Below are 27,385 nucleotides of genomic sequence, written 5' to 3' on the forward strand. Positions count from 1 at the left end.
ACAGTTAGGAACAATTTCTCAGAAATAATTCAGAGTTATGCAAACAATTCTCTTGATCTTAGAATCTCTATGATGATGTAAATATACTTTAACTAGTGCTGCACTGCACTCCCCTCCAGTTCTTTTCTATACTCATACAGAAAGTGTGTCTAAGTGCTTCTGCCTGTGTGTGTATAATAAAATAATAAATAAAGAATAATAAAACATTACAATTTATCATTTTTAAGTAGAGTAAAAATATTACAAAAAACAGATTTTGAAGTTTGGGAAACCACATTTGATATGTTAAATAGCAGAACTTCCAAATGCAGGATGCTTAATATATATATTTTAAGTAAGGCTACATAATCTTATAAATATATATAAAGAAGAAACTTTCATATGTTTCAGAAGTAGAAACAAACAAAACAATGTCATCCAGGCATAGCCCTATTTAAAATTGAGGTTTTAAACTTTTTGTCACCAGTGGTCAGATAATTCTAACATTCTGAAAAAGTGCTATAGATTTATCTAATGGATTGAGCACTCAAACTTTCAACTCACTATGGTAGTCCTACTCTTTTGGGATATATGAATGAATGAATTGAAAACTGTAATTGATGAGATGGAAATCCAGTCATTCATGGTGTTTCTTATGGAACATGAGACTCCAAAAGAGTAGAGTCAATACCAACAATTTGCTAGAGCATGTATTGTTGCTGTGGGAAAACGTGGAATTGTGATTTTTTTTTTATCATCAGGTAATAGATTTTTAATGTATTTAATATTTTTTGTTTCTTCTACTCTATAATTTTTGTGTAACTGGACTACTGTAATTCTGCATCAGGACTGCATTTAAGAGTGTTTTCTTACAGAGGATGTTCTTGCGGCAAATTTATCTTGACAAAAATCCACATAACTGAAGGGAATTCTTATGCTGCCATTAACCAAGGAAAATTCAATCTGAACCAAAGACTGAAAAGGAAAATGGTACCATGTTTCAAGGCAAGCATAGTGGACACCATAGCAGCAAGCTGCAAAACTGTGTGGTGTACAGAAAAGTATTGAAGGAATGTAGCATTGCTGCTTCTCATAATCAGAACCCTTTTCCCCACAGGTTTTCAAGGAACTGGTTAAGATAGGAAAAATCTTATCTACCTTCAACCCACAAAAGAACTCCTTCATTTGCTAAGAGACTGTTAACTTTCATGTCCAAATAAAAAGTTATTGTCATTCCTTCACTTTAAGAATTAAGTGCTAAATTAATAACAAAAAATTAGCTGAATGATCAGACATTCATCTCTTTCCTGAAGTTCTAGGTCTTCTTTAGTATTGTCAACACAAATAATTTTTAATTTCTTAATTGCCTCAGCATTTGAGTGAGTCTATTTTGTCAGGACAAAATTCCCTTCCAATATTAATTCTCTTACGTAATTTTATTTGTATTATCTTCAGTGTCTAGCAGCAGTGGGACCCTCCAGGAACATGAAATTTAACAGTTTCAAAGATGGGCCACTCATTTCTCTGTACACAATCCATTGCCAGTGTCAAAATCAATCAAAAGTGCCTACCTTCTAAGAAGGCTCAAAGTTTTGGGGTTTTATTCCTCAGACATGAAAACCACTAAATTCCTATATGAATAGAGCTTTTAAAACAGATTAAAAGTCACTTCAATGAAAGTGGAGCCTCTAGGAATGATGAGACTTCTTAAACTGGCACGCTAACATGTTTTTCCAAGCATGTGATGCCATTTATTAAGCTGAAAATGTTACACTTAATTACTAATGGCTGAGGATCACTTAGACTTCTAAATCACATGTGTGATTTAAAAGAAGGAAGTTTGAAATAATTTCCATTGAAGAGTATCTTTGGATGTGTATTGCGAGTCCCCATTTGAGAGGGGTTTTTTTTGGGCAACAATAACGAAAGTTTAAACCCAAACTCAGTGGTCTATTCACCACTGACTTGAAGTTCAGCCCTCTAACTTCACATGCTCATTCTTCTCAACAACCTTACTCAATATTTGAGAGAAAAGAGAATAACATTCACTCTACCTTTTGGAGTTCTTTTACTTGCTAAGATCCTCCTTGAGTTACCAAATCTATCTATCCATCCATCCATCCATATGGGCGTAATCCATATAATGAGATATAATCAGATAAAATAGACTGTACATTCCAAATTCAGAATACCTGCACCCCACTCATATTCTCCCCAGCTGCATGAGAGGAGACAAAATTCCCAGTTGTTTTGACACAGACTTTTTCAGAAATTAAGTTTATCGCCATTAATTACCTCTGATTGCTGTAACAGGGTCATTTTGAATGTGAAGATGTCTTTGCAAGTTCATAAATTTTCTTGATAATTTTATGCCTGTGGCTTGTGTATTGTAATTCTGACAATTCATGCAGACAGCATTATGTCATAAATTACCACATTAGCTTGGCATGAGTCTCAGTACTCATGAACATTGCTTCTATTATTTAAATGTGTAACATATTTGAAGCACAGGATTCAATATCCAAAATAAAGGAACACTTAAAAAACCCTAACACTTAGATAACGAATGAGAACTGGATTTTTCCTAATGATTTGGGATGCAACTCTAATTGAAAGAGAAAAAATCCATGATACCCTACACTTTGAGGAATTCTTGAAAGCCCAGTTTAAGGAAAAAAATTGCAAATCAAGCATTAGATTATAATACTTTATGTAAGATTTCTAATGACACAGAAATATTTCACTTAATATTCTGCTTGTATAATGAGTCTGAGGAAAAAACAAGTAAACAGTAACTTTTACTTTAAAATTAGCCCAGATGGAGAACTCTCCATGACAAAATCTATAATGTTTAAGATGAAATCTATCTAATGCGAACTATTAATATTTTGTTGTAAAACCATTAGGCTTGATTATAAAATCAGAAACCAGATGATATGAAAAATATTATGAACATACCCCACTGTTATTGAACGTAATTAGTTCTCAGGCTTTTAAACTTGCACACACTTATATTTTTATATCTAAGCAGCTCCACTGAAATCAATCATATATATCAAATAAAATTCAACTTATTTATAAAAATTATACACCAAATGAAATCATGTTAAACACCAAGTCCCTAGCACATAAAAAGCCTTCTCTAACAGAACCAGCCCGTTTGATACAAAGTGACTGCATTTTTTATAGAATAGGCTGCAGCTCAATCATTTCAGTCTTTAATTACTGCATCAGATAATGACTATTTTGAACATATGCTTCTCTGCCCTGCTGGAAGACATGAATGAGAGAAACAAGTTCATATGCATGATCCTGAGTGTGCATGTTGGGGGAGGGAGGCTAAAGAGCAAAAGGAACCAAGTGGCAACAATTGGAGGAAATGGTGCCTGTAACAGCTGCTCCTTTCAGATTCCCCTAGAAGGAGACTGCCTGAGGTGGACCACGGCACAAAGGGATAAAGAAGATGAAAACTGATGCAAAGCAGGGAAATAACTGCTGAGACCCCTGAGTCTACATCCGAATAGTCCCAAGCTGTGTGGCAAGACCTCTTTAGCATGCTACAGAAGCTGGTGATGAACTACATATTACCATGAGGCAAACTGGCTCCTAGCAGTATTGTCTGCATGTTATGTGTAATGATAACCAGTGGGCCCCTGGGAACAGGAGGCAATGATTTCATCTCCGTAAGCATCTGAGCTCCCCTCAGATACAGAGACCATTAAACTGAGAACAGAAGGGGAAATTTTAGGCAATGATTTCCAACTGGAGAGTGAAGACAACTTCTGCTCATCAGTACTATCAACCACGGATATTTTACTGCCGTCTATATTGATATGCAAAGGACAAAAGGAGCTAAAACTGTACCCCTTTTTCTTCATCCCAGAGAACACAGTGTATTTATTTTAACAAAAGTACTTTAAAAGTTTTTCATGTAATATTATTGGTAATGTCATTGTATTAGAAAATGCCACTGTTTTATTAACACTGAAAAGTATTGGTATTTCCATTACTGTTAAAATAACATTTTATACTTTTAATATAATGTATACCTTGTTTTTGTACTACAGAGACCTTCTTGCCCTTGCACTTTGCTTTCCTTAACTGTCAGGTGTTTTGGTAGGACTGAAAACATTAGGTACTACCTATTGGTTACATACTTAAAATGAGTACATTAAAAAATTCAGGATTTCAGAAGCTTCCTTAAAAAAAAATATCTGCATGCAACAAAAGGAAATGCAACTTCCAATGAAGCTGTAATTTTCTAACAAGAGATATGGGGGAGCAATGAAGGGAATAGCTACAAAATGTAGTCAAAACTGATTCTGAGGAAACAATGCCAGGACAACTAATATTTTTAACATTTTCAAGGGTAGTTTTATCCTTTGTATATTCTGGAGAGATTAAGAGGCAGGCTTCTTCATTTAGCACATTTGTTTATCTTGCTGCTCTTCAGAAATCACACAGTATATTATGTGAAATGAGAAGTTAAATTAAGTTTCTGAGAGTCTGAGAAAAGTTGCTCAGGTAAGAATGCCAGCATGCTTGTCAGGCAAAAATAATCACAGGTAAACTGAAGTACAAAAAATTCTTGTCTAATCTATCACACTGCCTTCTTGTAGAAGATCAAATATCATATTCTTGTTGATGTGGCAACTATTAGATAAAATTTTATAAAACTATTTGGAGCTTTTTAGTTTTGAGATATTTTTACATTCAGCTACAGGTTTAACTGCAATTCACTGAGAACAGCCCCCCCTTTCCATCATTCAATTGATTTATGCAGAAGACAGGACTTTCAGCACTGAAGAATAATGTATAAAGGCGGTCAATAACTTCTAAAAAATTGTAACAAAAATGAAAACAGACAGAAATCTAGAACACATCCTACACTGCAAGAGTCAAGCAAGTAATATTGATACACATGCTGAATTCATTCTGGGACTTCTATTGGTCTGCTTCTGAGAAAGACAAAATACAAACCATCTCAACAAATACCCACAATCAATTACATCTATAAAACAAGTTCATTAATAGAATACTGAGTCATTCTGCAGTTAAAGAACAAACAGAAAGAGAAATTATCCACCTGATTAATTGCAATAATCATGAACAAAATATTCAAATTTGTTTTCCACAGAACATTTCTAAAAGTATCATGGAGGCCTGTGATTGATGACAGGCACAAAAGAATCAAGTTGCTGCTTATCTTTCCTCTCACACTGACCTATGAGGAAGCAAGGAAACCCTCCTTTTAGGATAGAATTCTACATGCAGAGCTCTTATTGTCTCAGAATTATTAAAGCTCAAGGGAAACATCAGAAGAGGAGTTTGAACTCAAGTATCCACAGCAGAAATTGCATCAGCATTACAGCTTTTCAAAAGCAATTAATATTTCTTCTAAATTACTGATGTTCTAACAATGTAAGTGTGTGAACTGATATTTTTTATTGTTTCTCACAAATACACTGTACCAAACTAATTTGCAAAACTGGTGTTTTAAAAAACTGGTGTAGTAAATAGAGACTGTTTGATATTCACATATATACAAGAAAAGGAAGGCTAGTCACATATAACCTGAACAGTCAATTTATATTATTTCTACAGATCCAAGCATGAAAACCTGGACTCAGTCAGTTCTGGAATTTACTGGAACCACAAATGCTTGAGCCACATGGATCCCTGCCTACAGAACTAGATAAAGTTATGAAAGGTCCATGAGCCAAGTTTCTCCAAGGTTTTTCCCACTCTGCAAATGCCAAACAAGCTGAGGAGGCAGAGGAAGATACTGAGAAAGCTAAAGCAAAGAATAAACTTACTGCTAATGCTGTCTCATTTTCTCCACAAAAATGATATGCCAGACTTAAGCAATAGGCTGCTTCTCCATGCATCTTTATATCACCTCCTAAAGGAAGGGTAAAAGGTAGAGTTACCAGCATGATCTGAACAAAATTACATTGGTACAGACAGCTCTTGCAGGTTCTTAAACAAGATACACATGTCAAAATACTGTAGTAAATTTTTCCCTTTCCTTACCCCCCCATGTATCTTTCTGAAAACATACAGTAGTAATTAAAAATAAAGGCTATGGAGTTCACCAAGGAAGTTAAGCAAAGTCAGAGAAAATATCTTCCAGTAATAAAGTACAATCAAATTAACATGTGTAAGTTCTGTGTCATTAATTGTTTAATCATGGTCCTAGTGTCTTCACATTAGAAAATTATACTAGTTTCCCTATATAGACTCAATATAAAATAAATGTGGCTACAAATAGGTAATAAACCTTCATATATATAAACACAAAATGTATCTTAACCCACACATTTTGCTAATGTGAATCTTGGTGAAACACCAAGAGAGAACCACCAGTTGACCACTTTCATCTTCCTTATTCTCCTGTCTGTTTTACTAGCTACTGTGGGGTAAAATAGCTAAAAAAATGGATAACTTATACTTGCAAGCTGTACTTATAGAAAATTCTGGACAGGCTGTTGCTAAGGTGCATCCCACCTTTCCATGCCAGGTTTTATTTTACTGATACCAGTCTAACAAACACTGCTTGCTGGTTCTTTTGCATGGCTCCTTCAAGAGAAAATAGTCTATTTGATACCAAAACAAATATAAATTAATTATGTAGTTCTTAAAGCATCACACTATATTAAAAAATTTCCCTCCAGATCATGAGTAGCCATAAAAAACCCCTGTAGATGAAATTATATTAAAAATAGCCAAAAATCCAATTTTTCTCTTGCCCAATATCCATCTGCTCCAACACAATAAATAGTGAAAAATCAACATGAAGAATAAGTGCATATCAAGGTATTTTGTAAAATGCATAAACAAATACAGTTACAATGAAAAGGGAGATTGTCTCCTTACAGTTGTACACTTTTTCTGTCCAAACACACAGAAGCCTACACCTAGTTCGGAAACTCTCTGAATGATAATAATTGCTGAGGTCATATCAGTGCTCTATCTATAGCACTTAATATATTACTTACAATTATTAAAAAGCTGTAACTCAAAAACCTGATGGTCTTTTCCAATACTCAACACCCCTTAAAAGGATAAGGGATAATAAGACAAAAGGATACAGAAATATAGTTTCACATAAGAATAGTAAGTTAAAAGTTGCTAGGGACACAAAGAACTTTCTTCCTTGCTTAAGAGGATTTGACAGTCTGAAGCAGGTAATATCTAATCCTCATTCCTAAAGTGCATAAACACAGATGATGGTCCGGAAGGACAGAGTAGATTACAGATAACATGCAGTAGCCAGTATGGCTCTGGAATGAGGACTGGAGAACTGCTCAGAAAGAAGTTCCTAAAACTTAAATTTAAAGAGAACAACAGCTCATATATTGTGCATAGTGCAACATGCTTCAGGAAGCTGTGAAAGTGATTGATCTGAAATTTGAAAAAAGGGAAACAGAATACCCACCTGGTCAAAATAAATTTTGGAAATACATAAGATCCATTTTGACAATCACTTAATATCCAGCAGTTCTCACTAGCATTAAAAAGACATTCATATGTAATTTCATAGCAGTTCTTCTAGTTACTGTACCTAATATTAAGAGGAGTGTAACTGTAGCTGTAATTTAAGCATACATTATAGACAATAGCTGTAGAAAGTACTACAAGCTTGTATTATGACCTCTACAGTCACAATGTTAATTGTTGCAGAACTTATTTTTAAATTTGGAGAGTATTTTCATTTTTTGCCATTTTGGACAGTTTATCTATTCCAACAACTAGTTAAAGACTGGGCTACAGATTAAATATTTGGCATACATTATTAAATTTAAAAAACCTAACGCACCTGCTGATTCATATTGAATAAATATGTATTTTTAAAAAACCCTTCATTGTGAGGGTGTCTGAACAGCAGTAAATCTTTTCAGAGTGGTTATGGAGGCTCTACCTGTGGAAATACTAAAACCAGAGTGGATGTAATCCTGAGCAGCCTGCTCAGGACCACCATATGATTTCCAGAGGTTTCCCTTCCTACCTCTGTTGTTCTGCAATTCTGTAATATTTTACTTTCAGTTTAAAAGTATTTATGCATATTAAGATAGAAAATTTTTTTTGCTTATGATAAAACCCTGTTTTTTTCAAGTATAAAGTAACCATGTAGAGTGAAAAGGTAACTTTTCCAGCAGATAATATAAGTCAAAAACTGCCAAATCAACAGTGACTAGCCAATCAAAATCAGTGACCTCAGCTTCCATCAGTGACTTCACTTTCTGATTGTGGGTTCACAGTTTTATATTATTGTTCCCACAAGGTTGTCAGGTTTTTTTGGAGATAGAGCTTTGAGGAACCTAAAAGTTTCTTTGTAGACAGCAAGAAGGCATTTCTGCTTCAGTGAGATCTGCAAGAGTATTGATAGCATTTGTCTTTAAGTTTCATAGGAAATAATCACCCGTTCAAACCCTTGACAATTTCTACTTAACTCTTGGGAAAATCATGGCCTGCACATTGAATGAAGGAATAGGAAAGCATTGTTTTCCACCTACCTTCTTTGGCCATCTTTAAAGCTTTTATTAGCATTTGGATGGCCTCTTGGTGTTGTTTATTTTCCAGCATTTTGTCTGCTAGCAATGTATAAATTCTCCAGAGATGCTGACATGCCAGTGAAGTGTAAGTGTGGCCTGTCTCATCCTTCCAGGATGTGCCCTCTGTTAGCACATAAAAGGTTTCAAAATGCTTAGCAGCTTTTGTGACATGACCTGAAAAACATCATTCCCAATTAAAATCAGTGCAATCATCAGAAATTGTTAAAGTTTGTAGTCCATAATAATTTCATCATTATAAGTAAGTTGTCGCCAAACATTCCACAGATTTTTCAAGACTCTTGAATACATAACCCACGGATCACTGGAAAACACAATCAAATTTCACAGTACACAGTAACGCTCTAATTTAAATTTATCACATTTTTAATTAGCTTTCCTTTGTAAATTCCCAGCGTTGAGGGGGTGTGATTCCATGGATGCAAAGTCAGGATCTTCTAGAAAATAACTTTATTCTAGATTCATAAAGCCTTTGCCGTTCTTATACATTAAAATTTCATCTATGCATAAATAATCACAGCTGAAACCATTCCTCAAGTTTATTTTACCATAATGAAAACCTGTGGTGAAAGATTTGAAGTGTGGGGGATAAAGGTATCAGAATTGTGGAGAAAAACTAAAAACCTTCATTCAAACAAATTAATCAATGAGAAAAGGAATTATCATGCAAGGTAATTTATTCAGCAGTTATTGCAAGGCCAACTCTGGTGAGTTTATCTAGCAGATTTACTGCAAGAGCATTAACCATTGATAGATTAATTACTGAGCCTGAAGTAATATACTCCAAGGTCTTCAACAGTAAGTTATTCAAACACTTTTAAGGCAAAGGAAAGTTTGAAGATGGAATTCAATTCATTTTCACATTCAAGTCGTTTTTCCTCTACCTTCAGCTGGATTTACCTCTGTGCATAAAAATCAGTCTAGGAGATTTCCATACCTGCTGGACAATGAAAATTCAAAGCTCTTGGAAAGAATAGAAAACCTTTTTCTCATACATAATGGGTATTGCTGGGAAGCAGGTAAGATAAGACTATTTACACAAAAATAATTTTAAAGAAAGCATTCTAGTCACAATATCTTGTTTAGCAAAGACTCTTCTGTAGCAGGGAGAACTGTGAATGTGACCCTGCCTTCATAAGTGTGCATGTGATGGAGGAATCTTGTCCCATAGATCACCAATATATTAACTGCATTTCTATTAACAGCTGAAAAAACCCCAATAAATAGGTTCATTTATATGTTTGTAGTTTGCACCTTTTCTGAGATGTGATTCACAAGGAACTATTGCTGTTTGGCAGTCTTTTTTGACAGTGCTGAATTCAAACTGAAAAAGAACCAGGAAGCAGAAAAGTTGCTTCCCAGCCATAGGAAAGGAAAGGAGAAAAGCTTGGAGATGTATCTTCTTTAAGCATTCCTTGAGAAAATGAGGTTATCTCCCCAGGCCTCTAGCCAACCTAGAGGCAGCAGAACAGCTATGACAGATTTCTCTTATTAACTCAATTTAGATTTGTCTTTTGCATATGTTACCCCTTTATAACCATGCTTTCAACTCTGCAATATAAAACATAACTCATCTTTATTAGAATTAAAATTTATTTTCATATTAAGTTTCTCCGATGATTAAAACGAGTTCAACTAAAACTGACAAGCACAAGAAGCTCCTCTTTCAAAGACGCAATGAATTAAATGAGTGCCATAGACAAATAATTTTATGGCTCTACAGCCTAAAATTCAAGTAAGAATCCCAGAGGAGACAACAGGTGGTGAAGAGTGCAGTGCCAGGTGAAAAGGGAGTCAGCAGGCTTTATTCTGTTCCATTCTACCCAGGGACAGGTATTGAAGAGATGGCCCAACACACTGGGAAAACAGGAAAAATTCTATACATTCTTCCCAAAATATCACACACTAGACATCAGACTGCACAAATAGAAAGGCAAAGGGAAATTATCACAACCAGTACAAGCTGTTAACAGACTCCCTGACAGCAGATGTAACAGACAATAGACACACAGATTTGCTAAAGCCAGATGAAAACCCTTGTCTATTCTCAAGAGGCTTCTAATTTGAGTTTTTGTCTATCCAGTTCAGCTAACTTCTGAGGGCACAGTCAACACTGCAGTCAACAGCATTCCAGCTATTCAAGTTGCTAAAGGCAGATTTAAGATATTGAAGAAACTCATGTTGGGTTTGTAAAAATGATTGAAAGTTGAGTTAAAATGTAACATTAATAGATAGAGCCAGCATTTTGTTCACTTGGTTTCTCATAAGCACATACAGTCTTACTTGGAATTCTCCCCAAAGTTCATTAATAAAGAAACTGTTCTTTTGAAAGAGTATTATTATACATTTGAGTCATTGGGATAAACTACATATGCAATGGATTCTTTACTAGAATTTGATTCATGTGTTACTCAAGAACTTTCAGTAAGAATGGGAAGCAGCAAACAAATGAGTGGTATCACCATGAAGCTGAACAGTATCTGAGTTTCTCCTGACACTGAACATGATCACTTAACAGGACACATTGTTTAGGTAAATAAAACTTGCAATCTTAAGGACTATTGATCAGGTTGCTGGAGCTATCAGGTGTGATGACTTTTACCAAGCTCCCTTCTTGCAGTATCCCCTTGAGAAAGTTTCTATCAGACTAGAAATGGAACTCATACATTCCATACCCATCATAGCTCTCGGGAGCTGAGACCCGACACTCCTTATGCCAGACCTCAGTGAAACCTCTTTGGAAACAACCCATCTACATCAAGCTACAAAATGATTAAGTAATATGATTTTTTGGTAATATTCAAGTGGATCTACATTACATTTGGCCTCACTGAATTACCAAGAAAGATTACACAGTAAAATGTAAAACAATCTGTTCATAGAAATGCTAAAAAGAAAGTGATTCACAGAAAGCCAAAACACCTGCTCATTTCCTAAACAAGGAAGAGATGGAATTCCTGACATGAAAGCCCTTACAAGGGAATTTGCTAACTGAAGACTCTTTCAAATCAAAAGAGCTATTTGGAGACTTCTCAAATTCATGGAAGGTAAAACATTTAAGACTTTGGAATTTATTCTTCCAAGAAAATAAACTGAAATTCTTTGTTGCCACTGGCAAATGACACATCAGCTTATTTATTTAATCCATAATGTTTTTGTGAAACTCAAATGTTGTGGGAAAATAATATTTTCAAGGGGCTGGTGAGTTTACTCCGTGTCATGAGTCAGTTCAGCTGGAACTGATCAGGCCAGTGCATTCTAATTTTTAAACACTGAACTGCTGCAAGTGTTACCTGCAGACATTCATAGAACACCATCTGAAAAATCTTGAAAAAACATTAAAAGAAAGCAATTAGCCGATTGCAGAACATTGCTGAGAAAAAGAGCATTTTTATCTTACTTAGGCAGCAAAAAGGCAGAGTTTTAAATTATTTTTATTATGAACTGAAAAAAAAACCAAAGACCAAAAAAAGCAAAATGAGAAGAAAAAACAATGGAGTAAGAAAATCACTTGAAACAGCTTGCAGAAATGTATTTTTATAGGTCTAGGAATTCAAAGAGAAAAGCAAGAAAATGTTTCTAGGAAACCCATGTTTGAAAAATCTATTTGCAGAATGTTACACAAAGCAGTAAAGCTATTTTCAGTTGGCAACATTAATAGCAATTGCATATTTATTTTCACACTGCCGCGCGGAATTTATCTCAGTGGATACCAAATGGACTTGGAGAATCTCTGATGTCTCTCTTCTCTTCTTACAAAAGGAATCAAAAACCAGAATGATAACTCTTACAACATATGTACTACCACTACCAAATTTTATACTTTAATAATTTTTTATAGTTTAATATAACTCAGGGCATAACAAAGGAAATCCCATCAGCAACAGCTTAATCTTAAATATGGGAGGCTACATTGTCTCAATATAATTTTGGGGGTAGAAAATCAGTTTTAAATAATTATATATGAATATAATAAATTCTAACAGATTTTTGCTACAGTTTTCACTAAATTGCTTCAAATTAAAAAATTAAATCTATTCATTCAAGCAAAATAATTCAATGCAATTTTGTCAATATAGAAATGTTTTTAGATCATCTAAAAGTTCGTTCATAATTCTCCTTCTTAAAACCCAATCCAAAAATACAGATTTCTTATATCAAAATAGATACCAAACCAAAAGGGGTATGTATGGAGACTACTATTTTGTCTTTTTTTTAAGTAGAAAGATTGACTAGATATTAACACAAATGGGTTTAAATGTGGAGCTGCCATAAAAGCAGGCACATAAATGTAATTCTCCCAGCCGCTATTTTGATGCACATTTTTGATTCCATGAATATTTTATGAAATGGCCCAAACTAAAGCCATATAACATTCCTGCATTACTGATGCTTGCGCCCGTAAGCTACAAACATTAGAGGCATGATTGAGTGCATTAAAATGAACTCATTCAGCAGTGCATTGATTACTTGAAGGAGGAAAAAAAAAAGTTACTCCCACTTAAGAAAACAGCACACAAACCTGGAGTTTTCAATACTGAAATTAGAGACTCAAATTTGAATAATGTGGTATTTAACAAATAAAGGCAGTGCAAAACTATCTAGCATTCTCTACATACATTCCTGACTTTAATTAGGTGAGATGTTAATTAGGTCCACAGATTGCTTCCAGTAGTGCACAGGTAATTTAAAATGTCACAATCTGCAAAATGCAGTGACTGACCTGCTCTAGCTCCATGCCTCAGCAATACTGAGAGCACCTAATGATTTCCTTTTCTATCAGCTTGTATATTTGCCAATGAAAATAATGCCACAGAAACAACTGCACAAGAAAAGTGACGGGTCTGTTAGGTAACCTGCCCCAGCAGCACCACTAGAAGCAGGAAGCACATTTAATTCTAAATTGCAAACAGTTGTTGAGGGCTTCAGAAAATATTCTGCTGTAGATTAAAACAACTTCAAGGTAAAATAAACTTTGTGGATATTACAGTGTATTTTAATCCAGAGCATCTTTGGCCATCAGTTATTTCACTACACAATGAGAACACAAAATCTGGTTGAAGCATCAGCTAATGGTAACAAAAACCAAAAATGCTATTGTCTTTCAAAAGATAAATGCTTACATTTCAGTCTAACTGCTTGAACTACTTGTATTAAGCTCAGTTTCTCTGTTCAATTATGACAGCCCTACTCATGCTGAAATACTTAAGTCTGCCACAGAGATTGTTACAAAAGTGTTTAACAGAGATGGGTTCACAAGAAACACAAAACAAGGCTCTCATTCAGCAAACGCCTCTCATTCAGTTGAACCAACTTGGACTCCTGAGGTAACATGAATTGTAAAGAAGCCACTGGGACAGCCCTTACATGCAATAACCTGAATTCATGTGCCAGCTGAAAAAAAAAACAAGAAAAAAAAAACTGCAGAAAGGATTTAAGATAAAATTTTGTGGTTCCATAACTCTCCAAGATTCATCTCAAACAAAACCAGTCATCAGCCAACAATCAAAGTGAATATTTTTAAGATAACGAGTAAAACCTTATGTGAATTTACTTTAGAGAAGCTGATTTTTTTTTTCTTTTTTTTTTCAGAAAGATTCCACATGAGCTTTAGCAAAATGATGTAGGCAGTTCATAAGAATATTGCAATGAACACGCTGGCTCTTCATGGGGTATTCTGACCATTCCTCCAGTTTGACACTACACCAGTAGTGTAGTGGAGTCTTACCCTGGAGTCCAAGTTGCCTAAGGCCAGCTGAAGCCATGCCTGAGAAGTAGGGCACTTGAAGGCACAAAGGAGAGAGGAAGAGAGAAAAGGAAAGTTGAGCCACACACAACCTGAGATGTAGCACTGGCAGACTGACTGATTGCAGTGGAAAAGGACAGTATTTTATCTTCCCTTCTCTGGGTGAAGGACTGCCAGGCTGGTCTTAGGTACTGCACCTTAGATGATGATACATTATTTCTGTTTACATTACTTAAACAAATGTGTGTTGTCTGAAAAGCAAATCATAACTGTAGTAATACAGTGAGCATTAGAGCATATGTAGTCTTGTCCTCTGAGGACCTATATTACTTGCCTTAAAGCTCAAACACTCAAAATACACCCACACAAACCTAGAGGGCAGTGCAGACTGCAGAACCCGCAGCAGGACAGTTCACAGATTCTGTATCACACCACCAGCACACTGGGATATCAAACCTGTTCTAACAAGGGCTTCCTTAAAGGGTTCTCCCAGAGACACCTCACAAGGTAGGGATAATGCTGGCTTTTCTGGCTGCCTGGCTGCTCTCTAATCCCTTCCCCTTCTGCTGCCAGCACTCCTGAGCTACAAAACAGGAGGGTTTTCCCATAGGCAGCTGAAATGACAGCTGCTTTGGGAAGGGTATACTGTGGACCAGCAAGGGGAAAAGAAAAGACAACCAAACAGATCCCAGATGAAAATTCCACTAACTTGTCTGCCTTACATTCATATTCAAATGAACCAACTTGCAAAATTCTGGTTTACCATTAAAATTCCTTTATCTTTTTAGGTTAACACATTTTATGAAAGCAGCATTTGTCACATGCTGCCTTCTGATTGTATATAAATAAACATTTTTTCATATATATCCATTTTAATCTGGAGGACAACATTTCAAACAATGTTGAACATTAGCTGAATGATCACACACCTAATTTAGAGAGAATGGAATTCTTGCTTCACAGTATTATGCAAGCCTTCTTTCATGCTTGCAGAGCATCAAAGTGCTCTGTTCAATATGCAAAGGCTGCCCAAGATTCAAAATGCATTCAGGAAGCTCACACTCACTAGGACTCCAGGCTCTGGATAAGAGAAGGCCCACACTCAGTGGGATGCTCCCATTTCAGGTTTCACAAATATTTTAATGTCTATGGGTGGATATCTAAATCCAGAATGAGAAGGGAGCAGAAAACTCAGGGATGAATGGCACATATTTTGGAATTCTGTTTTTCAGGGCTTAAGAGTTTTTTAAGTTCAACAGAAATAATGAAAACAAGTTATATTAGTATTCAACCTCAAAGATTAATATGATCATTATCTTTTAAATAGAGGAAGGGATACTGAAGCAGATTTGTTTCACCAAATTAATTTTTTTGCTAAATTGTGTCAAATGCTTGCCTTGGTTTAAATACTTTTTTTTGGCAGTGTTTACATTTTATTCAGATTCCCCCCAGTTCCTGTTACTTTCTATAGCTTCCAATAATAAATTTATTATCAGATGCAGCACTCCAGCACTGGAGCTGTTCTGTGGTGCAGATGATTTACTTCAGAAGTGCAGCTGGATTAATGACCTGCTAAGATCCCAGCCAACCTGAAGGATTCTATGAAGAGCAAGATTTATTTTTATTAACAGCTTCATGTTTGCTTTACCTATGGCTTCTCCAGATTATTGGTAATGGCTGAGGACATGCAACCCTGGCAGCTCTCAGTGACACTGGAAAGGCACCTCTGGAAACAGCCTCCTTTATCAATTACTGAAAGGAAACACTGCCTCCAGGAAAGTTTATGATGACAACTGCTGGTCCAACTACAGTATTCCAAGACCTCTCAAAGCTTTGAAGCAAAGAAAAAAAACTCAGTGAGAGGGCAGCTTCATCTCAGTACTAGTCATTAAGCAGTAAATAATTAAAATACCCTGGAAAAGACAGGTAAAATACAAGCAGCAATGTCAGTAATAGACATGAAAGAGAAGAGAGGGAAAAAGAATTTAAAAAAGCAAAGAAATAATTCATTTGAAGTTTTAATAAAGTTTCATTTGCAGTCTTGTTTAAAGATATATCAGACTTTAGGGATGTAACCTAATTACATTTTTATTCTAAGTTCTATTCAAATATCTTGGACTTTGAATCTTTAACACAGATCAAACACAGTATAATTTACTCATGGCTATCAATACTTTAAAAAGATCTCTTCATTAAATGTCATAGTCTTATGAACATGCACATAAAGCAAACAGAGCAATATTGGATACCAAAAACATTCAGAATATGATTTGTACCTATATAAACAGTTCACCTGAGTGCAACATACGATATTCAAGCACAAACCAAATGTTTTTTCTAAAATATTCCTGATACATCTTTCATCGTTCAAGTAAACAGCCACAGCTTTTTTTACAGTAGTTTTATGACTTAAAAATGAACCTTACAATCACTGAACACATAGGAATGGAAATTAATTTAGGATTTTTTTTCATATGTCAAAACTTTTAATGACAATGCAAATGATAGTTCAGAATCAGCACCTGTGCACTGCTGTGAATGTTTTTTGAAAAGCTTATTAGAAAGCAAGAATACAGACTGCTCTCCAGGTGTATAGCAGAACTAAAAGATTCTTCATTTGAAGAGTTAGGCCAGGAAAGTGGGAGTGACCATAAAATGATTAAGGAAACTTACTTTTTCTTAGTGTAAAGAATATTGTTACTTCCTTGTGCTTAATAATAAACCTTGATTTAAATCAAGTGAAGTAAAATCATATAGAAAGTATTACATTTTCACAGATTTCTTTTCAGAAGGAGGATCACTACAGATTTTTTCCTGAGTTCTCTTATTCAAAATACCTTCATTACCAACCAAAACATTTTAAAAATAAGAATAAAAATAATTTTATGAAGAGTATTTTTATGAATTTAACAGGCCCATTTTTCTTTCATGTTGCATGTTCAGAAGCTTTTTTCAGACTTTAAGACTGCTAATTTGAGCTGAAAATATTCCTAATTTCTGTAACATCAGTTCAAGACAGTACTTGTTATCTCAATACCAGTAACAGCCCTGTAATAATATGATGTCATTTGCTGGGGAATTACTTTGTGCACCTGCAGGAGGATGAGCTCAATTATTTAATAAACCTGTTCAATCTGTCCTGCCAAGAATCTAGAAGGATTTATGGCTGCTTCTCACTGACAGAGAAAAGCAGAATATCCAAAGAGTAACTCCTAGCAATTTGCTGCATAAATTCTTTAAATTATGCTCTACAATTATGTTTTTCCCAGCCAACTTATATATTCAATTCTTAAGCAATCAGAAAACAATATAACCATTTCATGAGATAGAATAAATGCAGAATAACAAAGCAGAATTAGCTTCAGTTGATACATTGAAAATCAGTGACTGGAAGTACCTTAAATGGTCAAACTGGGTATGCAGAATTTCATGTCCCATTAAGGGAAAGCTTCTTGCTGTCTTTTAAGTTGCCTGATGTGGAGACTCTTTATAACTTAAAACTAAGCAACAGGTTTATGTGGTTAAAGACAAAGGATTTGGAAACAAGTGAGTATGTTCCTAGGTCTAAACTATTCCTATATGCCTTTTCCTGAATAAGTTGTTTGGGGAAAAAAAAAAAAATCACAACTAGGAATAAATCAGAGAAGTTTGTAGTTTGGGATATGCAACCTGAGGCGAGGAGGGGGGAATATCAAGATAAACCAATGGTATTTGGTTACTACTGGATTTGGTCTGTTATGTAAATATGTATGTTCTCTCCAGACAATGAACAGTACAAAGAGATACATTTAGGGTAATATCCACAGGGAACAAATCTATACAATCATCCTGTTCTTCAACTACTTTTGGAGTGAGTTTCAACCAAATTTGGTAAGTAGTCAATAGGACAGTAAGTTCCTACCACTTTTTTAGAAAATTAAGATCTTGAGGATAGACATTGATCCAAACTCCAGACAGACAGAAAGGCAGGTAGAACTTGCTGTACATGTTGGGACAGCAGCATTCTGCTTGGCCAGGGAGCAGCATGTTCTCATCCAGCTTTACTTTACCACAGCACACACCAAACCTGGTACAAATGCTGTAGAAGCACAGAGGAAAGGGTACTGTACAAATGCAGAACAAACCTGTGGTTCCTGTCTGAAAGGATAGATAATCTCTAAATCTCTAGAACTATGACTCTCCTTTAGGCCACTGTCACGTTTTAACTAGCAGACAAGCTTCCTAAAAAAAAATTACATAGGAATATATATCTTTGAATACTTTTCCTCTTTTTGGTCCACACAATGACAAATGTCATTATAAAAAGGAGAAAGATAATGAGCTTCATGTTTTATCAAAAATCACAAAAGTAACTGGGTACCAAGACAAGTTGCTTACAAAACAGAATCTCCAACACAGGCAAAAGGATAGAAAAACCTATCTTTTAGCTGCTAATTTGAGTTGCCTTTGTTGCTGAATGAAGAGATTGGATTCATTTTAGGCTGCCTTCTTCCAGTGTCTAACCTGGGCTTGTGGATACAATGGTATGGAGATCTCAGATTCTGGGCATAGCCTTATGAGGGAAACATAACACAGTTAGGCTGGATTGTTCAAATGCAGCAATTCTGTTACCAGTGACAGCTCTGCACTCCACAGGCAGTGAGGAAGAAATTAATCTCTCTTCACAAATGCTGTCCCCCTGGTTTGTTTTATTTACCAGCTGTTTGCAATTATGCAATCAGAGTGTAAAGCACAACGTTTCTACACTATACTATGGAGGATTGTCTATTTAAGTGGGCTTGGCAGACTTGCAGCACAGATAACATCATAAAGCTCTATTAATGTAGATGGTGCATGTGGGCCACCCATCCCACAGGTGAATTTTATTCTGGCTATACTTAGCAATCTCCTAAAAGAAACTATATTTTTATATAATTAAAATAAAGCTGCAAATTGTACACACACAAAAGCATATGAAATTTCACAAGCATTTTTAACTTTTGCCTTTTTAAACCTTTTTAGTACTTCATTTTGCAGTATTAACATTCTCTTTTTTATATCTGAATATAAATTATTTCTGCCTGAAGGCAAACCAATTGGGGAAATTCTGCTTAAACGTGCATATTTCCTCTGCATAGATACTCATGAATTTATGCTGAGTTTATCTCAATTATTTATACATTACAGTTTTCAATTAAAAAGCACTTGCCATAAACAATTCAAAATACAAAATCAACAATTTCGTAGTAAGAATGGATTCTTAACAAGAATTTCTTGACTAAGAACAAGAAAATAAACAGTTTAGACTTTTTATGTTCCAAAACCAAAAGATGTCATGATCCATCTTTAAGTTGTTGTTCAGCAAATATATCCAGTAATTAATAGTTAAGCTTCATAACTCAAAGCTATCCTGTGCAACTTGTTTCAGTTGTACCTGCTTTAGCAGGGCAATTGGACTAGGTGATCTTCAGAGGTTCCTTCCAATCCAGACATTCTGTCAAATGCCCCTTAAACACAATCAGAACCTATCGATCAATTTCTGCAATGCCTTAATAAAAACTTCAATTTCAATACAATGGCAAAGTGACAGGGAAAATCCTATACTCAGTTTCAATCAAGATTGTTAAAATCTGCAACAATCGTGTGGTGGTTTTTTCCCCTAACAAATTAAACTCCATAGTCTCTCCCATTCAGTAAGTCTTTCAACCAGAGAAGTTTCTATCAAAAAATATCTATCAACACATGAAATAGCCCATATTTTATCCATGATCACAGATAAAACAATTACACCTTTTCAAATAAACCAGGTGCAATTAATTAATATTTTTGGAGTAGGTGCAAAGTGATCAGAAGTGATGAACTCTGGCATAACGTTGCTCTGTTTGAAAAGCAATCAGAATTTAACATTGCTTATAATCAAGGCAGAGCTGGATTAGGACTGAACCCTTCATTAATTTGCAGAATATGGCAGATTTTTGAAATGTCTAAGCTATTTTAGAAAGAACTAAAGGAATTCCTTATTGAAGTCTTGTAAGGTTTGCAATCTAAAAAACACACCTACATGGACAAAACTGGGTTTTTGGATTAGCTGTATGTTGTGGGAATCAGCTCTGAGATTCCCAACATTGTTTTGTACTTGCTCCCTTTATCTCACCAGTTCTGCCTGGCTTTAATCTTTTCAGCCTGTAAAGACTTCAGATGAAGTATTACCTCCACTTTTGTTGATCCTTATGTGCTGGCAAACTATAAATCTGATGACTAATTCAAAGTCACCACTGCCTTGAGAATAATGGCATCATTTCCACACATCTTACAGCTCTCATAGCAGGGGAGATTCAGGTTCTGGAGTGGCACTGATACACATTTGCAATTAATTGTGAAAGTTTTATTCATTGGACTCTACTGTGATACTTATATGCTTTCTCAAACAGTCATTTAAGTGTATCCAGAAATGTTCGTAAGCACTGCAACTGACAGGTACCCTAAGTTCAGATGCCTGGTTGAGCTATGCTTTTGAATAATATAGAAATTTATCTGTTTTTTTTGTAACATATTTGAAGCAAAGAGCTCCTACAAGTACAAACTCCTTGTTTTCCCCCAGAGTGCTCTTTTTATTGACATAAATTACCTTAAAATTTGGGATGCATATATTTAAGGTGCATATCACTTCATGCATGATAGGTAGCAAGCATTTAGCACAAAACAGAAAGCACTCAAATATTGCAATGAGGTAAGAACCTGTACAAAACAATACTAGACATTGTGTTTTACAGTGGACTCCAACTGTTTCTTCTGCAAAATACAATAGTGTAACCTCAAGCTCACAATTAACTTCAGCAGAAAGCACAGTAATATAATCTATCATAAACTATGATTATAATCTTACTCTCTTATATGCTTATAATGACTGATATTACTTCTGAAAATGCATTGAAAACACAGGAAGAAAAGTTTTTTTTTAAAACTCACATTTCTTAAGAGATTCTATCACAAAGCTGGTGCTTACTTAGTCAACAAGTAATTCTGGATTTAACATGAGAAAAATGTGTTATGTTATTGCATTTTCAGTGTCTGTAATGTAACATCAGCACATTAAAGGGCTATATGAAAAAATAAGTAATAAATGAGTAAATAAAGTAAAATAATGAGTAACAAAAGTAATAAAATGATTCATTATCAGCCCTCTGAGGAAAGATAAACTGGGGGGGCGGGTAGCACAGCTAACTGAAGAGCATCAAAATCTGAACACTCCTACAATAATCAGTGAATGCTTCACACCTTATTTTACAGGCAGAGTATTTTAGGGAAGAGGTAAAAAATCTCATTCTGTGAAGAAATACCATTAAAATAATGTTTGCTCCAAGCAGAACATTCCATTTGTTTCTGTAGCAGGCTACTCACTTATTGTTTTCTTTCCCTTACTGGCAGCTACTAATGGACTGCATCCAAATATCATGACTGAAGTCTACACCACCAACACCTCAAATATTTAGCTTTGAAGATTAATGAACATCAGGTTATATCCAGCCTTTAGGACAGGGACCAGGCTGAAAGTCAAAGAACTTTAAATTTGATTACACAAAAATTACCCAGCAAATTTATTGATTTTCTTCCAAGGCAAACAGCAATCTTTACAAGTCCATGTTTAACTTTATACTCCCAAGCAATCAGTCCTAAGCATATACAGACAGCTTCCTTTCCCAAGTAATGAAAAATACACTACTGGATAAGAGAACTGAGAACAACTGGCACCAGATGTTTACATTTATTCCTGTAGATACACCTCCAGAGAAGAGGGAATCTGACTAATTTGGTTCACAAATTAATTATCAAATTATAAATAACTGAACAAAAGAAAAAGCAGAATTAAAATTTTACTTATAACACCATTAAAACTGATGGAATATTATAGAATGCCAACCCAATATGTCCTCTTACATGTTTTCTCCAATCAAAACTTGCCCTTGAATCGATTTTTCACCCCTAAAAATACAAAGTGCATGGAATACATCTGCTGTCTTTTTTTCTTGGTGGTCCCTCAAAGCAAATCCTATGCTTACTCTCTCAGCTTCTTTATTTTTTTTACCTCTCTCTCCCTGGAAATAAAATACTTTCAACAGACAGAGCCCACAGGTTCAGTGGAGTTTTGCCCTGGGCACTGAAAATCCACTTTGCTTTAGTTCTTGTTAATAAGGTTAATAAGAAGCTTCTCTTCTAAAAGTTTCTAATATTCTTCAGCAGGAAAATAAACTTTCTGCTTCTCTGATTATCTCAGGCTATTTCATAACTTTACTTATGTGCTTTTATAATGGGCCTCAAGATATTTAAGTATTCAACAACTTTTACTTAAGACATCTTAAAGTAGAAAACATTAAATTTTTTTTTTAGGCAGTGCTTGGGTAACAGCAGTGAGTCACACTCAGTAAGAGCCTTTGAAGTTACAAGTAGAGATTAATGTTTGCTTGTCTGTGCCTTAAAATTTTGTTTTTTAGTAACTAAAGGACCAAGCAAAAAGGTTGCAAAAAAACCCTTAAAATCCAGCAAATTTTCAGTAATTTTATTCTACTGAGTAAGAATAGATAACCGACCTAAGCATTTTTCATTCAAAATGAAAGTGACTTGGTTTGACTGGCTGGGCTTTAAGCAATTGCTTATCTTATCAACTGGGAAACTGGATGATACCATGAGTAGGAAAAGTAATCCTTCCATTTGATTGATTATTGGTACGTGCTCAAATTTTAAAACTGAATCCAGGTCTGAGTGTTGCAGGCAAGAAAGATAAGACAACAGTTCACAGAAAAACAGAGTGAATGACCATCAGTCTAGAAAGATGTGAGGAAATATAAAAAAAAGGTGCCATGTGTCAGCTGGAAGAGAGCAAGAGGAAAAAATAGGATAACACCTTTTCAATAAAATAAAAAGAGCTGCAGACTTCTTGTTTTAGATCCAGACTTTTGCTGGGAAATGGGGCCATCTTTCAAAACACATCCATTCCACCAGACATTTAATAGAATTAGACTATTTCCACAAAATATTTCAATTTCTGTCATTTTTATTTTTTAAGAGAAGCCACTTTACATGAGAAACCAGCCACAAGTTGAGTTCAGAGCTGGAATTGCTTCAACCCACAGTCAAATTCAGAAACAAAACCATTGTGGCTACACAAATCACATATTTTAAGCAATAGTTAGGCATGCAGTAAACTTACAAATTAGAACTGGAAGAAAGGCTTTATTCAATTACTAGAGGCTTACTCATTGCTTGCCCTCCCACACCATGAAAGGATTTTAGGCAAACAAAGGAAAATGCATTTTTTGTACTCAGACTGCTATCCATGCACAAACCCCTATGCCATGAAAGGTAATATCTGCTCTTAAATACAGAAACAATGTTAACCTTGATATAAGAAAGCAATATTGTTCACAGTGAGAACAACTGTTCACTGCAACAGGCTCCCCAGGGATGTGGAAGAGCCCCCATCACTGGCGATTTTTAAGATGCAATTGACAGGGTGCTAAAATAATCTCATTTAGGCTCCCTTTCCCTTGAAAGGTTGGATCAGATCATCTGTCAAGGTCCCTCAGAGGGACCTATCTCAGGCTGTTCTATGATTCTAGTTACTTCTCTTAATATCTTCTGAATTCAGACTCCCAGTTTAAGGATGTATATGGAGAAAGGGAGCTGGTTGTGAGGTCTAAGTCTGAAGCAAACACCAAGGTGGCAGTCAGGAACAAAGAAAGAAGGTGTCACTTGTGGACAAGAGAACCAGAAGATCATTTTAAAAAGAACAAAATACAGGATGTTTATCTAAGTGTAAATCAGAAGCAGGATTAAACATTACAGAACTACATGTCCCCAGCTCTTTTAATGCAGCCCAGTTTGTGTAACTAGAGATGCCATCCAAAGCAGCTTTGTGATGTCAGTGCCTTACCTTCTTCCTCTTCAAGGAGGCCCATGTTTAGATATCCTTGTGCCTTTCTCTTCCCACCATCAATGTCTACTAATTGGGCTGTGTGATAGCTTTGCTCATAGAAGTAGTTACTCAACCATTTGTCCTCAGGGTCATTGAAACAGCAGGCCAAGCTAAGCTGGTTATCATACACCTTCTCATAGTGCCCTTTAAAAACAAAAATCAAAATAAAAATGTTATATTATCATCAGTGTTCAGAAATTTTGCATGTTATAGCAATAATCACAATTAAAATTAAGAGCTATTGCTATTTCTTCCATTCAAATGCCATCAAGTTCTGCTATGTGTTCACTCAGAGAAGTTGAAGAGGAAAATTATAATCTTACAAATTAAGCGCAATTGGAAACATTTTTGTTCTCATTTCTGTGTGCAAAACCAGAATTCAGTTAAATAAAGCAGAACCTGGATAAAACACTAGTTTTATCCAGGCTAGTCAAAAGAGAAGTCAGAGTGAGACTGGAGAAGCATTTGTCTGAGCCTCTGGGCTATGAAAAGGCCTAAGAGCTTTCCAAACCTTGGACCTATAAGGTAACAACTGTGTTGATGGAGATAAGAATCAAAAAGAACACTCTGCAAACACAATCCATTAATTCATATAATTTTACATGTTCAAAGTATGACTTACAAGAGAGGCCTTGAGTTTTCATGTATATTCCCATGTTTAATACCTTAGCATTCTTAGAAATTAAAGACAAACTGAAATTGCACCCATTTCCCTTGGAACCCCCCACCCAGTTCACCAAGGAATTGTTCTCAAAACAAATGTGGAAAGCAGTGGATTCTAAGTCACAGATTTTCTCCATGGCCTGAAGTTTGGATTCTACTCTTTATCATCTCAGACAGCTGAACGAATACACATTATCCCTAAAATTCACAAAAAATCTGCAAGTCCTAAATCTACGCAGCAATACAAAATTACCTACAATTTAAAGTTACAGAATAACAACTTATTGCCTGTGGAAAAGCACCTTTAAAAAAAATCCCACAAGATACCAGCCTTGAATTATTCCAAAACTTTGCTAATTTGGAATAGAATCTAAAACTTTCCTGACAAATGTTAGTGAATTTGAAAGATCTATTTCTTATATGATGGTGAAAAATCTATGAAATAATAAAGTAGAGCATGAACCTGATGTGAATAATTAGGTAAAATTCCATTGCAGTTTTGGTGGGCTACTTAGTGTGTTTGTGGCTGTTAAATGAATATGAGCCAAACAGCCAGCTCTAATAGGAATTTCCACATATATGGGTAAAAAGGAGTTAAGCACATGTCTGGCAGCAGGTAAGAGACTTTTTGGTTAAACTGGGTGTGTGAACAGAACTGCTTTGTTTTCAGGAGCTCTGCAATTTGTAAGATTTGCTCAAAAGGAGAGAGAATGGAGAAAAGAAAAACCCCTCTTAATTCTGGGTATGGAGCACCACACAGAAATCAACTGATAAAAAATGAATCTTTTCAGTGTAGGCAAGATCTTGAAGTCCAGATCTTTCCCAAGTGTTTTAAAACTATGACAGCCATTCCAAAACACTTCAATCAAAAGATTCTCTTCTTCCATTATCTACAAGAAGAACTGGGGGAAAACCAGCTTCCAAAAGGATGAGCTAAATGACTCAAAATTGAACCACCTATGTAACTCACTTGCACTATTTGGAACACACAGCAGCAATTACTGAAACAAGTATTTTAAATTCATCACTAAACCACACAAGAGGGATTTGTCAGCATCGCTCTAGTATGTTCTGTCTTAAAATTACAAATTACATATAATCTAATTGAAGAAATGTAAATCTCTCATTCTCTCTATTGTCATGACTGTTATTTGACTTCTATCTTGATAAAGTTCTTCAGTGTGTTGCACAACACAGTAAGGACTTCATTCTTTTGAGAAAAAGGGCTACTACCTAATCATGTCTGTAGTCTTCAAGATGTTCATTTACTACTTGTTTCTCCTTTTTTCTCCATCTTGGTAATTTCAGAGAACATTTAATTCTTCGTGCTTCAAGTTTTTTGAAATCGAGCTGAAACCTTTTCCCCATTCTTGAACACTCTTTTTATCTTTTGATTTAAAAATTCATCCTCTATTGGTAAACAACACTACTTTTACTGCTTGTGTTATTTTATTAATTTTATTTATTATTTTGCTTTCTTATCTATTTTCTCAGAATTTTGCCTTCCATGAAGTTGTAACCTCAGATTTCTTTCTAATAATCCCCATTAAAATATATAAAATTATTATTTTGAAGCAATGTATATTATATACATTTCTATTTTTATATTTTAAAAGAGATAACATCCCTTCCAATAAATGAGTGATTCACAATCTCTTTAAAATCACCAGAAAAGAAATAGCACAGAAATTACATTTAGATTATCATCTCACCATATGCATCTAAGGTTTTAAACCAAAACATCAGCTTAAGTTTCAAAATTCAGCTTCTGGAGGAATAATTATCAATATACAGACTTCATGTATTCCTAATCTGAATATTCTTCATGACTGTGAATTTTCATGCCTTTTGTTTCACCTCAGGACTGAAAAAGTACCTTTGGGTGCCTCTTTTTCAGAAGATCCTGGAGTCTACATCATATTAAACATATTTATACATGAGAAATTAAGACTATTTTGGTACAATAAATGGAATGGAAATTAAATTAATGGAAATTAATGGAAATTAAAAACCTGGGTTGGGCTTAATATACCTGTATTTATCTGTGTACATGCACACACACACGTATACATACATGCCTGTATTTGTGTATAACATATATTTATACATCTATGCAACATCATTATCTATCCCACATATCAACATTGTACTAAATCCAAGACACTGCACTGTACCATCTACTTAGAAGAAAATTAATTCTATCCTAGCCAAAACCAGGACAACACACAGAGATAAAGTCAACACCCAGTTGGGACTCATCCAAACTAACCAATTTAGACACAGATAGGAGTTACCTAGGATTTCTTTCCTCTCAGTGAAGAAATGCAGATACTTCTTGGGTGAGATTTATCTCATCCTGACTTGGACAATGCTTGCAGCACAAGGGAATGCTTTTAGAGATTATCTCAGAAGTAGAGGCAGAGCTTCCCATGATTACAAGCACACAATCACATGAGCAGCAAAAACCAAAAC

General features: G+C 35.1%; 1 protein-coding gene across 1 annotated transcript in view; it reads right to left on the minus strand.

Annotated features, from left to right (window-relative positions):
* The window catches only part of TTC29 (tetratricopeptide repeat domain 29), a 125,098-nt gene that overhangs the window by 72,357 nt on the left and 25,356 nt on the right, over nucleotides 1-27,385 (minus strand). Inside the window, exons 5-7 of the mRNA XM_058804312.1 lie at nucleotides 24,209-24,394; nucleotides 8,496-8,708; nucleotides 5,796-5,881 (exon numbers count right to left, since the gene is read on the minus strand). Of these exons, the coding sequence (XP_058660295.1) occupies nucleotides 5,796-5,881; nucleotides 8,496-8,708; nucleotides 24,209-24,394 (485 nt within the window). The remainder of the gene's footprint in view (nucleotides 1-5,795; nucleotides 5,882-8,495; nucleotides 8,709-24,208; nucleotides 24,395-27,385) is intronic.

The sequence above is a fragment of the Ammospiza caudacuta genome, chromosome 4 (genome assembly GCF_027887145.1).
Source record: "Ammospiza caudacuta isolate bAmmCau1 chromosome 4, bAmmCau1.pri, whole genome shotgun sequence".
Classification (NCBI taxonomy): Eukaryota; Metazoa; Chordata; class Aves; order Passeriformes; family Passerellidae; genus Ammospiza; species Ammospiza caudacuta.